We start from the raw sequence: 17,678 nt of genomic DNA on the forward strand, positions 1-17,678 counted from the left end.
CATCCACAACTAAATTATGAGACACTAATGTACAACTAATCTTTGTAACCAACTGTGGAAAGATGGCATCCTCAAAGCTGTCCATGTCAAATAGGACAATAAGTTGCTGTCCCTTTGCTTTGCCACAAGCACGGACGAGATCTTTTGTTTGCCCCTTAGCCTTGCACTCGTGCTCCTCGTTGAATACCAGTGTGGGTACTAGATTCGAAGAGGGTAATAGCAGTATGGCATTTGTGTTTGAAGATGGGAGGGGTGCATGTAGCTTCAGCGGTGGCCACTATAGAGGATGATGTGTTGGTGGTTTTCTCTGCCTACCACTTAGTACAATCCTTCTTTACCATGGCCTACTCGATGAAAAAAAAACAACGGTTCTCTGCCTGGTCCCGCTTTTGCTTATTTGGCTAGAGAAAACCGCTACTAATGCCGTTCTTGGCCTTCTCCTCAAATGTCTTTTTAGGCTTGGTGTCTGTGTATTTCTAGTCGCTTTCAGTTGCTTGAGACTTATTGTCCTCACGGATTGGTTTAAGCTGAAGGGTCCGGGGTGAGGGGGGGGGGAAAGTAGCTCCTTTAATTAGCATTAGTAGGAAAAGCTTGGCTCTCGTAATCATGGGACCTATATGCCGGTCACTTCGGGGTGGGGTCCTCTCCCTTCTCTCTCGCCCGCCACTGCTTCCCGTTCTAGTTATGGTTGTGTGCCGTGGACACACGGATAGATTCATTCCCCAATATCCCTGGCTCGGATGCCCTTCCTGGGTCCTCCTATCACGGCACGTGGACATCAAACCTATCACTTGGAAGCAAGTACATAGTGGGCATCAAAATCTCAGACACGTTGCTTGGGAGGTGTCGTGTTCTGAGTACCCTTACCCGGCTGGGATGAAGATTGCTGCTGTGTTGGGGTTTGGAACTCTACGAGACCTACTTGGGCTTGCCCCTGTTCAACACATCATTTCCTTGTTCTGAGCCAGAGTCAAAGCCCGGTCATAAGATTGAGGCTCAAAGTTCTATACAAGAAACCTATTGTTTGTATCCAACCCCCCGAGAAACTGTTTCAGCTTCTCGTCTTTCGACCTACCCAACTACCATGCCATGGATTTGACCTTGTCAACACGGGAAACCTATTCTGGGAGAGTTGATAAAACTCATTCTCCAAACTGGTCAAATACTAGGATGGAAGGTATCTAGCTTTGAGGTCAGACACAAAAGTATCCCAAACGTAATGGGTCGTGCCTGTGGTTAGATCTGTATGGAGGCTGCCACCATCAGGTAACAGCTTCCCCAATGAGGTGTGGAGTGGCCGATGGACTTTGTCTCTAGGATCTGAAACTTTAGCGAACAAAAAATATGCAACAAATTGATTATAAATTGTGGGATTGCAGAATGATCACACTTACCGTCATACTTAATGAATTTCTTTTCTTTTGCTTCTTTGGTTGTTGTAGTTGTAGTGTGAGTAACCTGTTCTACTCCATTAGCCTTGAAGGAGTATCTTTGCGCTTTGTGGAAGCATTTCTTCTTTTCTTGTGGCTTCGTGGACACTTTATTTTGTAGTGGTGTCTTCATGGACACTTTCTTCTGCAATGATGCCTTCTTTGAAGCTTTTTTCTTGTTTTCCTGACATGGTGAATGGCTGGGTGGTTTTTCTTGATCTCAATTTTACCATTCACAGACTTGCTCTCACTTTAGGTAGTCAAGCTAGGTCACAACTAGAAGCTCTGATACCAATGTAACATGCAATTGGTATGATCGTGTAACGCTCAGCAAGACCTTCTTTATACCTTTATGTTAGTGAGCATGAAGCAATCCACTTTTATCTTTATTCACAGGGGAGAGAGTTGAAGAGAAAGAAAGAATGAATGAAAGATATATTATCGTTTGCAAAGGATCGCAAGGGTCTATGAGACCAAAAGTTACAATGAATCCATGAGTAATGCAGACATGACACCAGATTGGGTCACAATCTACCCACTTAAGGGCCCCCTCCCGCAAGGAGGAGTATTTGCTTTATTACTTTGGGGAACTTCTGCTACAATGCAGAAAACTTACTGAGGCGGATTGCCGGAGATTGCCAATCATAAGGCTGTTGTAGACCGACGTCTGCCGAACATCAAGCGGGTTGAAGACAACTTTGAAGCCACTTCGGAGAGTCTTCTGCACTCCAGATCTGCTGAGGGAGATGCACTTCTGAAGGCTGAATGCTGAAGCAAAGCTTTGGTCTTCCTTGGGACTGAAGCACTAGGTGCTTGGCTATGAATTATGTATGCAAAAGACAGGGGTCCTAAGCGCACATATTCTGCACTGTTCTATCACTGAATTGGATGACGAATGAGATCATTTTAGCAATGAACTGAGGGCTTCTTTTATATGCATCCAGCCTGCTGGTTGGATTTATGCTGCGTCGGCTAGGTGAAAAAGCCCACAATTTGCTGAAAATGGTCATCATTTATGACAGCCACCTTTACACGTGTGAAGTGCCTATCTATTAATATGTTGGCCCACCGCCTGCTATTTAAACATCACTGACTGGCTGTCCTAAGCTGCCAATGCTGCCGACTGGCTGCTAATGCCATTTGTATGCCCCTTAGGTGGCCATGGTGCCCACTAGCTCCAAGGCTTATAGGCTCGCCCTTGGGAGCCAGCCTAGAGCCTTAATATCTTTGCTAAATCCCTTTAAATCTTGGCTAATGCTAGGATGACCTAAATGAGTGACTGTTCTCCCTGTGGGTTAAGTGAGACACACTGACACCTACTGCTTGGAATGACCTACGTAGTTGTTGCCTGACATGTCCCTGGACTAGGGCTCACAATGGGGTCATAGCGTATGACAATGTTCCCAATAAAGGTATTACTTCTGTATAAGTATAGAATTAATGATGAGTCAATGTGTCACATTGCACCTCAGTGCATGTGTGCATGTGAGAATATGAGTGTGATGGAGAAGTAGCCTACAACGTTGCAATCTGACAACCAGAGTTGCATGGCCATTGCTCGAAATCCTATGTTTTCTGTACGAAACCCATTGAAATTCATTATCACTTTGTGTGCGAGCTCATCATGTTCAAGGAGGTTGATATGGTCTACTGCCCAACGATAAAGAATTGTGCATACATCTTCATAAAGGCTCTCAGCAAAGGCCACATGGAGCTGAATCTTCATCGATTCGACATCAGATCACAGAGGTGGTCCACCTTCAGAAGGGAGGGTGTTGATATCAATGCTCTGCTCTCATATTGTATTGTCGAGGCATCGGCTAGCTCATGTTTGTACGGTCCCCATTGTGAGGAGTAGCCATGGTTGAGAGCAGCCCGGGTGTCTTGGCATCCTTGTATTCACATGAGAAGGTGGGGTAAGAGGCCAAATGGTGTAGCGATGGCTTGGATTAGATTTGGCACACTGTCAAATAGGCTACATGCATTATATGTGGGTGGGGAGCTTTTGATGCCATTTTACAAGAAAGTAGTTTTTTGATATGCCACTCTTTTGGACTTCTCACTACATTGGACCATTATGGACCACTATCTCATAATGGTTCACACATGGATTAGGTGGAATTTACTCTTGGAAACCATGTGTTGACATTGCGGGGCATGAACGGGGCCCAAGATGAGCCTAGATGTTGTGAGATGTGGGGCAACTCCATAGTAGTTGCTAGTTCCAAGTCTACACTAGGGGCAGTGGCACCGACTATGACCACAGACCTATGCAGTCACGTGATGTGGCCGCTTGCCAAATACATGCCTATATAGATACACGGCGAGCCCCTTCTCTAGAAAGGTCATCAGTCATCACTGCGAGTTTACACCCTAGCTTCTACCAGCATACAGCCCCCGTTTTAGCACTTCCAGATCAGCCCTTCACAGGAGCACACGGGTGTGGGGCTTTGCCATCTATTGTATCATTTCAGCAATACAATATTCTTCTCTATCTCTGTTATTGTGCAATTTGAGGTTTAAAATTTTGTACTATGAAAGATTCTACTGCTTGTGAGTGTTCTCTTGTATACACTGCACATTTTATCCTCTTATACGATACATCCGAGGGTTGTGTATTACTTATGTGTTGAAGCAATGTAGTCTTATAAGCAAGGTGACTTGTCTGTCACTTGTTTGATACATCTGATGATTGTGTATTACGTATGAGTTTGAAGCAATGTAGTCTTATAAAGGTGGAGTGAAGTGGTGGTGGCGTGGGTATTGATAGGCTATGACCATTTGTGAAGTCCTTATTACTGTTTGTAAGTTGCAATGCAACGTAGAGACTTTTATAGGGGGTTTTAGAGATGCCCCGTCTAGGGCCTTAGATAGGGGGCATTTTTGGAGGTGTTATATAGTGCAAGGTAGAAGTAGGGTTGAGTAATGAGGTACGTAATGATGTCAAGAGGCCATTGGCCAAACAAGCATTGCAAGGTCTATTTGTCTCAAACATTCATTATAGATTAAAAAGCAATTGAAGACTTGGACAAAAGACAGATACCTAAAATCTCTCCTGAAGATGTCTTCCTGGTGAACCCAAGCTGCGACAGAGCCTCTCTCTGCAGGGAAAATGCTGGCTGAGAAGGAAGAGAGAAACTTGCCACTGAAATGGGTTGCATTTAAGCGCAAGTGGCTGCCCACGATCTAAGCAGAGAGGGCAAGCTTGGGTGCACAGGCTCCAATGGCAAGAATGAGGGATGAGTGGGCTTGGGTTCCTATTTAACGAAGTTGAATATTTCTGGAAGACAACTTATGCAGTCAGCCAGCTCTTTTCTCCCTATTTTTACCTATATAAAGGATTTTCTTTGCCTCATTTTTAGGGTTTTTATCTCTTGGACCCACCAAATACTAGGCTAGAGGCAGTTTTTTAGCACATTTCCAGCCCATTTGTACCACTTTTCCTGCCAAAACTGCTGCTGAATTCTCTTGCTTCAAAGTCCAATGTCCAAAATGTGTCCCAATGTCCTGCTATCCACCCTGGGCAGCCCATTACTGACTGAGGCTCCCACCTATAGCGAGGTGTACCACAAGCATGTATTCGTGTGTTCTTTATGGCACCCTAATTTTTCCTTGGAATGTTTATTCAATCCCCTTGTATTATTAATTTCTCTTCCTTCCATCACGTTTGCTAACACTTGAAAGATAATAATGTTGGTTTCTTGTCTCGCCTTTGTAGGAAGCCTACTATGCACAATTTCATTTCCAGCCAGAGATCGATGGATTTTCACGGGTTTTAGCTCACAACAATTCAGTGTATGATCTTTATAAGGTGAGTAGATTTTTTCCATTATTAGTTGAAAGAACTGTGGTCCCTTCTTGGGTTAAAAAAAAGAGTTGTCCTTTTTTTGAATTCTAGAGGTGTGCTGGAGATCTGGGAGTTCTTTGGTTTTAATCCTGGGTCTGCCGCAGCCTCGCTTGATAGGGCCTTATGTGAGATTAGCTCCTATCTCCAGGTGGCAACACAGGAACGGAGAGGAGTCTGTTGCAATCTAGCCTCCTTTAATAGCTCTAGGAGCAGGCCCCTGATAAATTGAAGTCCGGATGGAGGCCCCACCTGCACTTTTAAGGACTGGAGGTTTAGAGAGTAGAGTACCACTATCATGTGATCTCTTTGCAGCCTCTAGCCCCAGCTGCCGGAAGTGTGGCATCCGCCACCCCTGTGAGCTAGATGGGAGGGTGGAGTTGGATCAGCCCGGCATCCACACCTTTGCCTCAGACTTTTACAATTCTCTTCTCGTAGCAGAGCTAGAGCCCCTCATAAAAGCAGCATGCCAATGTGTTTGGTAGGACCCCACCATAACCCCCCTCCGCGCATGCCGTGGGTCCAGGCCTTGAGCTCTTATCTGGAGAACTCCCTTCTTGGACAACAAGTTGGAGTGCGTGCTCCAGGCCCTCCCCTGCAGGAAGCTCCTAGGAGAGGATGGCCTTCGGTTTCCCTCGTCTAGAGGCACTGGAACCTCATGAAAGCTGGCATTGGAGTGGCCTTCATTAAGATCATGTTGACAGTCATCTTTACCGAGTGCCGCATTCATGTGATCATGGAGGGAGGCGATTTCCTAGAGATTAGGCATTGATGTCCTATTATCCTACTTGGTGTGGCCTACAATATCCTTGCCAACATATCAATCGATGCCTTGGTTCTCCTTCTTGACTTTAGTCATGGTACCCAAACAGGTTTCATGCGGGTTAGGCACCTTGATAACATCTTCACCTTTTGGGAGGTGACAACAGCAGCCCAGATTTGCTAGTAAGACTTGGAGGTTCTTATGTTGGACAGTGGACTTTGAGAAAGCATATGATCGTGTTGATTGCCATTTCCTTGTGGCGCCATGTTCTACATGTTTGTTCTTTGTGTAGCATGGGTGCGGGGAGTGTCGGCGGTCTACTCAGCAGCCCATGGCTAGGTTCTTATTTAGGGTGTGTGGGGAGAGCGCTTCTCCATTTCCTGGTCAGTTAGGCAGGGCTCCCCTGGCTCCTTTCCTCTTTATGTTTGTGGTGGAGGCCATCAGCAGCTTCTTGAGGGCCCAGGACAGGCTAACAGGGCCTGACTTTCCAGCCACACCTTGGGGAGGAGCTCTTGGACTCCAAGTACATGGATGACACCACAACCTACCTTGCCTGAAACAGCCTATAGTAAGAATCCACTTACATGTGGTCCCCCAAATTTTCCACACTTTTGGGCAACCATGCAACGCCTGTAAAAAAAAAATATGACAAATGCATTCAATCTAGTGGATTTATGGGAAAAAAATTAGGTGAGCTTATACTGGCCCCTTTATCCTACAGACATTGACTAGATAAGAGAACACTTAGTGATCATTAACCTCTTTTTCAGTTGATCGAGCTGGACACCCCCCCCCTCTCCTCGCCCCTCGTTCTCCCCATTGCACACCTGCCTCCCAATCCTTCGCCGCGCTTCCTCGCCTTTGGCCCTTCTCAACTTTGCTTCTCGCTGTCGGCACCTCCCTTCTGTGCGCAGCCCCCCCGCCTTCCTCCTTTGTTGCACCGTTCCCTGTCTTTGCCCTCCGCCTCCACTTCCGCCAGCCCCTTCGCACTGCTCTCCATCCCTTCAAGCTGCTCCATGCGCACATCCGGTCTCCTCCTTCCCCCCCACCGCATGCTCATCCAGCTGATCCAGTCTTGCTGCCTTGCTACCTTTCACCCTCCCTCAGTCCCCGTCACCTCTTCCCCACTCTCTTTCTGTTGCTTGGCCATCGCCTCCCACTCCTCCTTGCCTTTAATCATCCTCACAGGCTTTTGCTCTTGGGTTCTTCTTCACCGGCAAGAGTGTTTTTCTCTTCACCATCTGGGAGGACTCCATGGCAGCCGCTCCGTCATCCCTGAATGAGGCTGCTGTCCCTTGCCCAGTTTCAGAGGCGGACCTTGAGCTCTTAGTTTCAACAGTCTCTTCCCTCGTGACCTCTTTGTTGGTCTGCAAGATCGTAGGGAGCTAGCCTGCGCGCGGACAATTCCGGGATTTGCTCCATGCAGCCCTCATCAGTGAGCCTGGAACAATCAACGATGTCCATTTTCTTCAGCTTGGCTACCCTCACGTGGAGTTTGGTTCACCCTCAGCGGCTGGTTGGGTGATGCAGCAGAGCCCCGTCGCAATTCGCAGTGCTCATGCACTCTTCATGAGATGGCACCATGGTTTTGACTCTGCATCCGACTCCGTGGCAAGTTTATCTTGCTTCCCCATGACGGTCTGCTTTCCTGGCCTCCCAAAAAAGTGTTACCCATTGATTCGATCGATTGGACAATTGATAGGGCAGGTTTTGGACTAACGGGCAGGGCTAACGGAAGGGGTGCAAGATGAACAAGTGCTGGCGAGGACACAGACGGAAGGAGGGGGGGCGCAGAAAAGAAGTCAGGCTGCCAAAACCAATCTGGAGAGCAGAAATGCCATGAAGGCGGTTTGGTTGTGTATGTGAAAAAAAAGACTATGGTCCCTCTTTCTCATGAACGAAGCTAGCATGGCCATTGTGGCGCGTGACGAGCCCTGTATCTCGCCCCATGTAACCTTGAGGGTGTGTACAATTTCTTGTTGCCAGATTACTGAGAGATACCGAGAGGGTAGTCTGAGTCTTATCTAAAGCCTTTGTGCATCCGGGTCTCTAGATCTTCCATGCAGTAAGATTTTCAATGTTCTTCCAAGCCAAGTCGACATACGGAGAATGAGATCTATGTACAGATACAAGTACTGCATCTAGGGTGATAGATTGATGCACTCCTCTCTGGATCATAACAGCCCTGTTCAAGTTTGCCCCCCCATAGAGAACCTGAGGACCTGACAGTGTAACCCAGGCCACAAACCCCCAAGTGATGTCACAAGTCCTTCTCCTCATCATATCAATCAAGTGTACTGTGCCTTGCCAGATCCTATGAGCCTAGCTACAACCCCATATGCAGTGGTAGGTTGCTGACTGGGAAGCCAAAAGAGCAGGAAAAGCATGGAGATCTGTCTCTTTTTATAGAATCTCCACAATCGTCTGCAAAAAAGAGCTTGCATGGGAAATGTGATGCCAAAGGACTCCCTGTGTGCTCTTTGTGTGGGTTCCCAGGCTCCGAATCTCGGCTTGTCTAGTGCTGCTGACTGTGTAGTCAAAGAATTGGAATGTCCTGTTGGCAGTTATTGCATCAATCGATTGCCGCTCTCTTGAATCCCATTGTAGAGATAAAGCCAAACATGCCCTGGATAATCCATGACAAACCCAACGATGCTAAATCCGCAAATAGAGTGTAGCCTTGTTTCAATGCCCAAAAATAAATGGTGCTTGTTTGCAGGAGTGATTCTACGCGTGTAGCACTGGGTCCCTTAGAGAGTAGCCTTGTTGAAATACTCAAGAATATCTTTTTCGTCAAGAATTTTGAAGCGAGAGATTCTTTTATGTTTATATAACTATATGATGGCAAATGTGTCAATAAGAAGGCCATGATCATTTGGCATTTAGCTTGGTTTTGTGGTGTTTGTGCATGATCCCACAAAATTTTAAGGTTTGTAGGAAATTGAAAGTTGGAATCCTCTTTTGGTACTTTGTGTGCTTATCTGATTCTTTTGGTTTTTCGAAAAAATTAATAATCCTTTGGAAAGAAAACTTATTCAATATATATATATATATATATATTTGAATTATTGATGCCACAGAATGAGAAAGGCAGAAAAGTAAAGGAGGCACTTGAACAAGCTGCACAAAATGAATTCCAGCAAAAATGCCCCTTCCAACCTGAGGTATACAGGTCCTTGTGTTCATCTTTTCGATGCATCCTTTGCAAAACACATCTTGTGGGATCAACTTCAAATTGTATGTAATTTTCCCTTGAATACAATAGTCCAATGCCTATATGATTAGCAGCAGGCATTAGAAATAGGAGAAAGGGCTTGCTTTTGCCTGTTTTCGTAATTTCCACGAGCTACTGAAACCACCTCTCCTTATAGAAGTATTATGCTATGTGATATGGATGCTTTTGCCTGTTTTCGTAATTTCCACGAGCTACTGAAACCACCTCTCCTTATAGAAGTATTATGCTATGTGATATGGATACTTTTAGGCATTCATTTTACCTGTTTTTGTAATTTCCATGAGCTACTGAAACCACCTCTCCTTAAAGAAGTATTATGCTATGTGATATGGATACTTTTAGGCATTCGTTTAACCTTTGCTCTGACTTCCATTCCAAGCTCTTGGCATACTAGGTGGACCAGTTGTACAATGACCATCTGAATATTAGCAGATGCAGAATAAGATAGAAAATTATGGTCCATATTTTGTGTAGCACGTTGGAACACCTCAAGAGCCACAAACAAACGGCTGAGTCACTTCAGAGGGGGGTTGATTATGAGGGATGATATTCAGGAGGCACTTACAGAGGAGTGGTTCACACCTCTCGAGCCAGTGGCCCCACGGTGGATGGGAGCCTTTACGCAGTTGGAGATCCTGATTGCTGTCAGAGCTAGCACTGAGGATGGCAGATGCCTCTACTATGAGATTCAGGATGAGGGCAGACTCTAGAGAGTGGAGGTGGAGTCGCCTTTGGTTGCAGAGTGCACCTTCCAGAGGATTCGGGTAGTGGCTGCCGCTTCTCGGAAGTGGCATATTGACCCCGACCCTGCTGATGTGCTCCCGGATTGGCGCATATGGGCATATGCAGCGCGCCCCTTGGCCCGGCTACAGTGGGACCCCGGGGAGTACGAGTGGCATGATCCTTATGCATCCCTTGAGGCCACAGAGATCACCTTTTTCCAGTATACTGTTCGGCTGGGACGGCATATTTTGACGGCGAGGAGGACGGTTTCTCCAGTGGCAGCGGGGCATTGGCGATTGTAGGGACTCTCACAGGAGTTCCTGGAGGATTTCTGGGCTCGGCTCTGGGCTAGTCGGCAGGCCCGCAGGATCTCGGCTTTTCAGTGGCTGGTCGCCCACAGGGGCTCAGCAGTTGGCACTTGGCTTGTTTACAGCGGTCTTCCGGCGGCCTGCGTCCGATGCGGCCACCCTATGGAGACACAGAGACATTGCCTTTGGGACTGCCCTCAGGCACAGCAAATTTGGCTGCGGATTTTACGTGGGGTGTCGCTGCTTGGTCGGCTTCGTCAGGGCCTGCTATGGGCTATGAGATGGAGCAGGGCAGTCAGGCCATCAGATTTATTAGGGGCCAGCCTCGCCTGGTTCCGGCACCGGATTTCTCGTCCGCCAGCTGGACACAGGAGAGGGATTTACGATGGGAGCTCCTCAGCAGCCTCACCATCTGGTTCACCTGGAGGGCCCGGTGCTTTACGGCCTTTGAGGGGAGATTAGAGCCACCAGCAGAGACTGTTCGGGGGATTTGGCAGGAGTTGATCCACACCCTGCGAGGACAGTACGACCGCATCCGGGGAGACTCGGATGAGGCGATCTTACGGCGCCAGGCCTTTCACACCACTTGGCGCAGTGGCCCGTTCTACACCTTACACACAGGATCCCCCCGTTGGCACTACAGGCCACCTGTTTGGCTCTTCCCCCCCCTATTGTATGATTTAGCCGCTCAGTTTTTTATACTGATGCTTGTATTTTGCAGCACCTAGGGAGAGTCTCCCGGGCTGCCATGATGTATTCACTGCTCTTCTCTCTCTTAGGAGCAGGAGAGATCTTTTGTAGCCCTTCGGGCGTTTTTATATAACTAATGAAAGGATCTTCTCTCGGAAAAAAAAAAAAAGAGCCACAAACAAACACACAGATTTTTGTGACTGACTTGGTCTCCAAAGTAATCCTTTTTCGCAGTGATGGTTTCTAGTGCCCATGTGGCTGCATCTCCTTGGTTGTTTTCATTCAATTTTGAAAAGTTTCATAGCTTATTGAGAAGCGTGATTTTAATTGTCGATATCAATTTCATCCAGTGCACAGAAGCATGATACTGAATGTGTTTGTGATTCATCATTATTTTCTCTCTGTGGTTGTATTAAGCTGACAAGTAACCTGTTTGAATTAGATTAAAGTCTGTTGAAGATTCAACTCAAGTTACAGTGCATTTTAGCTTTACCTACTGATTGAGCGATCAACTCAAGTTACAGTGCAGACTCTTTCTGTCGTGCAAGTACTTTGTAAAGACACTTACACGCATGTTGCACACACCCGCATGCACAAGTACTTGTAGATTGAAGTACTGAGTTTTATTCAATGGAGATGTGATTTACTTGGCCAAAACTTCATTGGTTGTGTGCAGGTTAACTCAACAGCTCGAAGGAATGGAGATATCCAGTTGCAGACTATTATCATACAAAGAAGGCAACTGAGAAAGGTACATAAATATTTGCAGGGAGACTAGTTATTAAAATAAAGAAGTTTACTGCTATGTTTTGAATGACCAAGTCATGGGTGTTAAGATTTTCCTAGATGAGCCTTCAATGAGTCATCTGATAATCTACTCTTGTTTGTATCATTCTGCCTGATTAGAGGGTATATATACACAGGTGCCTACTTTGACTCAACAGTAACCTTTTCCTTTCAAAGGTAACTTTTTGTCATACAGATGCTCTTTGAAAGGATTTGAAAGGAAAAATGTATTGGGAGCAGTGAGACTTGTGAAGACAAGTATGGAGAAAGCTAGGCAGTGTTGGGCTGGAAAAGGAGTTATACCATCAAAAAGTTCAATTACAATGGTAAAAGGGAGGAGGCTCCATTAGATTTATTTTTTCCCAGAGCCCCCCCTCTCTGAAGGCCTTATATCGTGGAGAATGGAAACCTGAATGCTTTTGTGGATGCTCTTCAGAAATATTCCGTTCTCCATAAAAACCTTCGTGGTTTTATATTATGGAGCAAACCTTAATGTTTTTCTTTTTTCATGAAATGAGACTTCTTTCAAGTATGAATAGAATATTACAAAACCATGGCCAAAGGCTGGTCAATACTGATTTCAGAAGGCAAGATGTTCGCAACAGTCTGGGATTTGATGATTTAAGAGAGCTTTGAGGAAGTGGAAGAGAAGATCTCATGATCCTATCCCATGAAGGGTATTGTGCCTAGCTCCTGCAGATTTTGAAGGACCCTGGATACACGCCTGAGTGGCCATAAGACATTACATATCTAACTGAGTAAGTATGCCATCTCTCCCATCCTGATCAGTGCATATAGCTAGAGGTGCCCAAACGCCAACCGTGTCATCTTTGATCAAATATTCCACATAATAGGTTGTATGTTTTCCTCCACTTTTGAACTAGGTAATCACTGTCTGAGAAAAGGTCTCATGGTACACCATGCGCCCCGACAACAGATGATAAAAGAAGAGAGGAGGGAAATCTATAATCTTCCTTCAAAAGCTCCAATGTGTGCTGTGCATTCAATTTCTCCCACTGTGTATTTGGCGATATGACAGATTAAGAGATTCTTTTATGGCTCCATGCAACTCCTGTTCGAGTATCTAATGTGCCATTCTAGCCTGACCACAAGAAAATCTTGATTAATCTCCTCAATTGGCCAATGCAGGCACATGAAGAACACCAGCAAGACACAATGAACAAGGCAGCTGCATGCAAGATGTGGTTTTCTACGTCCAGTCTCACAGAGATCCAGTAAAGAAGGTTTTTGTGCATGCTTAGGAAACTGGCGCAAGTTTGTTGCGTTGAAGATATGTCAATCCCAACCTGGCAGCCAAGATATCTAGTGGGGGTTGCTTCTCAATCCATGTAAAACCAGGACAACGCTCCAAGAGGGTTTATTTGAGTCACTGGTCCAAAATTCAACTGATTTGTGCCAATTAATGCGTGCACCAGTGGCCAGGTAGAACTCCATTACCACCCGAAAACTGCATAGACAAATATGGGACGCCTCAAGGAACATAGCAGTGTTATCAACAAGCTCAGAGTCCATGAGCTCCTCCTCTTGTCTCAATGATAATTATAAGCCAAAGATCCATGCCCCCCAGAATGCAGATAAATGCTCATAGCCTTTTCAACCAGAAGAATTAGAAGCTTGGTAAATTCTAGTTTTCGAAGTGTTGCTCCACTTCTTTAATGATTAAGCGATGCGGATGGCTACTGCTGCTGCTACCTTTCCTGGCAAATGACAATGGCGATGTCACTTCTCCTGGAATAAGATGAATCAGACCTCAAAATCTGAAAAACATCCTGCGTTGGGCTTGAGCTGGAGACGCCCCCCTCCCCATCCCCTCGCTTCAGCCTGAAGTCCCCCTCCTCTCGGCATCCATCCGCCACTGCCTCCTAGCCCTCGCCTCTGCCACCATCAGCTACCCCCCCCCCCCCCCCCCTCTCCCCCTCCTTTCCCTCCTCTTCCGTCAGCCACCCCATCCATTGCCATTTTTTCCTCCCCCTCCCCTTGTTATACCCTGTGCCCCTTATTCTCCTCTCACCATCCCTCCCTTGCTGCCACCTGGCCCTCACCATCCGCCTGTGCTTCTTTCTGCACACCCCCTCCCCCTTCCCCCCCTTCCCTCCTCTTCCGTCAGCCACCCCATCCGTTGACATTTTTTCCTCCCCCTCCCCCTCCCCTTGTTATACCCTGTGCCCCTTATTCTCCTCTCACCATCCCTCCCTCACTGCCACCTGGCCCTCGCCATCCGCCTGTGCTTCTTTCTGCACCCCCCCCCCCTGCTTCCGTCAGTCTTTTCTCCTTCCCCCCTGGTTTCTTCCTTCCACCGTCTCCTCCTTTCCTTGGCCACTGCCACCGCCTCCTTTTTGCACCTTGTACCCGAGCTGCCCCTGCCCAGGCCTTTCCCTTTGTCCTACCCTATTCCTCGCGATTTGAAGCTCCCGCTTCATCTCCTACCCCCCGGTTTGTGCACCTCCCGCGAAGGCAAGGACTTGGGTTTTGGTCCCATGGTTTTGGCCCCTCTGGTTTTGGTCCCTCTGGGATCTATCTGAGGGTCATACACGCCTTTGCGGGAAGATTCTTCAAGGGAGGAGTCACACCTTTTGGTCCCATGGTTTTGGCCCCTCTGGGATCTAAGGCGGGTTGCATTTCCTTCAGCGAGTACTTCTTACCCGTAGTGATCGATTCAGGCACCATAGTCACTAGAGAGCTCAGTGGGTGATCATGAGGATTGGAGAGGACAAAGTGGGCTCCTTGAACCTCTATGCATCAAACACTATAGCAGGTAGAGCCGCCTTATGGAGCATGGTCCGTCAATCCCTCCCACAAGCCAACTTTTGGTGCATGGGCATTGAGTGGTGATTTTAACATGTTAGAGAGGGCAGAGAACAAGGTCAGAGGTGGCAAGGTCACAATTTCAGGGACGGTGTACTCGGCCTAGGAGGAGCTGATTCTGGCTGCTTTGAGGGGACAAGACCCTTGTTATTTACCGAAGTTCGAACGTAGCCCTAGGAGTCTGTGCTTCTCAAGATCTGATAGGAGGAGTATAGGCCCAAACCTTTCCAGATTAGACCAGTTTTATGTGGATGTGGGCTTGTGGATGAGGTGGCATGGTTGGTGTTTTGGCAGACACTACTTTCTTCGATCATGCACCCACCATTCTCTCCGTGGAGGAGCACCCATGGAGGCAGGACATACCTTTGAGCACCCGGATCCCACAGGTAGCCTCAGAGATTTGCAGTAGGATTGAGGAGATTTGGGAGGGTCTGGATTTCCTCACTGGTTTAGCCGCAAGGGCTTTGGACACAGGCGTTAGAGAGATCAAAAGCTGCTATAGGAAGGCAAGGCTCCAACGTATGCTCCTCTTCTGCTCTCTGAAACCCCGCGTGAGTTGAGGCCCATATGGTTGCAGCCCATGTAGGCCTTAGCTTCATTCCTTTTGGACCCAGGCGGGAGATAGCGTCACCAGAGATTTCTTCAAGGTTACAAGCCCACACAAGCGGAGGGATGATATTTGCAGATTGCAAGGCTAGGATGGATCCATAGTTGTTGATCATCAACCCCCCCCCCCTCGTTGCGACCCATTGCCACGGATTTCTTATGCTCCCTACTCACAGGTGCCTCCCTATCCTCTCCGGTGATGGGTGCGCGGCGCAAGCGGGTTCGGCAGCATACGAGAGGTCCCCACCCCCCCCCCCCCCCCCCCCCCCCGGGGCTCTTCGGACTTTCTTGTTGACACCCTTTACTTCAAAGGAGCTAGCGAAGGCTCCGCTGGCTCTCCCCGAGGGAAAATGCCCCGGAGAGGATGGCCTTCCTGTTTTCTTATGTGTTTGTCATTGGGATCTCATGGAAGGCGGCTTCAAAGTTGCCTTCAATGAGATTATGACCACGGGCTCCATGCCGGAGGCTATTAGAGGGATTGATTCATTTGATTTCCAAGGAGGGTGGTGACATATTAGAGATTCGACACTGGAGGTCCATCACCCTCCTAGGGACCGGATACAAAATCTTAGCCAAATCTGTCAGCTAGCGACTGCGCAGCCTTTCCTTCCTGATTTGATTCATGGCAAGCATTTTGGACATCATCTTCACTTTTGGGAGGCTACCGCTTCGGCCAGGCTGAGGCAATAGGATTTGATAGTTCTCCTTCTTGATTTTGAGAAAGCCTATGACAAGGTGGACTAGGGCTTTGTGGAGGGGACGATGTGCCAGATGGAATTTCGAGAGGAGTGGGTTGATAGTTCTCCTTCTTGATTTTGAGAAAGCCTATGACAGGGTGGATTGGGGCTGGGGAGGGGACAATGTGTCGGATGGGATTTCCCGAGGAGTGGGCTCGAGGTGTTTCCAGGCTCTATTCAGCGTTGCACAGCTAGGTTTTCATTCAGGGGTCCAAAGGTGATAGATTTTCTCTTTCTCGCTCGGTGCAGCAAGGATGCCCATCGGCAACTTTTCTCTTCTTGTTTGTTGTCGAGGCCATGAGGAGTTTTCTCTTCTTGTTTGTTGTCGAGGCCATGAGGAGTTTTCGCTCCGCTCAGAAGACAAGGCTTCAGGTGCTATGTCTTCCATCTGCTCGCCCGCAGGAAGAGTTGTTCGACTCAGAGCTTGCAGATGACACAGTAGTATACTTATTTGGAGATGAGGGGAATCTCTAGAGATGCAATTGAAATCTTCTGCGATGCATCCCCAGTGCACAGATCAATTGGCACAAGTTGTGTGGATTGTGGGTCCGCTCATTGCGCCCGCCCCAACTTGGAGGCCATTTGAGGCTTTTCAATGGAAATCTTCTGCTATGCATCCTGCGCACAGATCGATTGGCACAAGCTATGTGGATTGTGGGTCCGCTCATCGCGCGCCCCAACTTGGAGGCCATTTGAGGCTCTTCAGTGAATTCCGAGTAGCACCACTAGTTTGCAATCTTGGATGCTAGGTTGGTATCGATGATTCCCCGGAGCAACAGTCAACCCCTCTTCTTTTGAGCATTCGGAAAAGAAGTTGCTATACTAGAGTTCAGCCAGCCTATCCTTAGCTAGCAGAGGGTCGTGGTGGCAAACCAAGTCCACTATGTGTACATCACCTCTCGCTAGGCCTTTCCCAGGCTTGCATTGGTCAGATTCAGTGGTTGATCCATAACTTTCTTTGGGCTGGTAGCGATGGGAGGTCAGCGTGGGTCCAACCTCGACACAAGGGGGCTTAGGCATATCATTGACCCCTCTATTTAGAGCCGTGCCCTTTTGGGCAAGTTGATAATTCGTGGACTTCTTTCAGTTGGCGATCCTTGGAACGACTTTCTCCTAGCTAGTTTAAGATGAAAAATCTATTGGTCTTAAAGGACCTATGGGAGATTACTATCAGTGTGGAGAAAAGGCCTCATACTCCTATAAGGAAGACCTATACGAGGAAGACAATTGATATAAAAGAGGGTTCATGCATTGATGAGATGCTGAAATTCAACAAAAAGCACATGAGTTAGATCGTAAAGCCCAAAGGGTGTTCTACCTGATTAGCATGTCAGTGCAAGATCATCTCATTTCACACATAAGTACCACATGTGAGGGCAAAAGGACGAAAGGGCCTGATGTAGGAGAGATCAGGGCAAAACCACACAGCATGAAATATGTGAGTGAATATATTAATAATGGTGAGTGCAAATATGTACAAGAGCCCTCAGGTGTGAGGTGACTTTGAGTAACGAGACCAGTGCAGAAGCAAAGATGATGTCGGAGCTGAAGCACGATCGATGACGAAGGCTCGTGTCGATGTGAGGCAAAGCACTCTGGGTGGTGGTTGGTGTCGAAGGCTCGCATCGGTGGATGCAGAGGCACTCCGAGGTGGTAGCGGCAGCAGAAGATATGGTGATCCAGGCTCTGGTGACAAGGGTGTTGCGGTTCTTGAGGTTGTAGATGCAGAG

The 17,678-nt window shown here is 47.4% G+C and overlaps 1 protein-coding gene across 10 annotated transcripts in view; it reads left to right on the plus strand.

Moving 5' to 3' along the window:
• Nucleotides 1-17,678, plus strand: part of LOC147603789 (uncharacterized) — a 152,219-nt gene that overhangs the window by 123,269 nt on the left and 11,272 nt on the right. For 6 of the 10 annotated variants that reach the window (XM_086796067.1, XM_086796069.1, XM_086796071.1 and 3 more), the window contains 3 exons: nt 5,149-5,241; nt 9,118-9,201; nt 11,670-11,744. In XM_086796067.1, the coding sequence (XP_086652193.1) occupies nt 5,149-5,241; nt 9,118-9,201; nt 11,670-11,744 (252 nt within the window). Of the gene's footprint in view, nt 1-5,148; nt 5,242-9,117; nt 9,202-11,669; nt 11,745-11,916; nt 12,251-17,678 lie in introns of those variants that run through there. The other 4 variants (XM_086796070.1, XM_086796072.1, XM_086796076.1 and 1 more) reach the window with 2 other exon arrangements.

This window comes from Cibotium barometz, chromosome 63 (genome assembly GCF_041138505.1).
Source record: "Cibotium barometz isolate CiBa-2024 chromosome 63, ASM4113850v1, whole genome shotgun sequence".
Taxonomy (NCBI): Eukaryota; Viridiplantae; Streptophyta; class Polypodiopsida; order Cyatheales; family Cibotiaceae; genus Cibotium; species Cibotium barometz.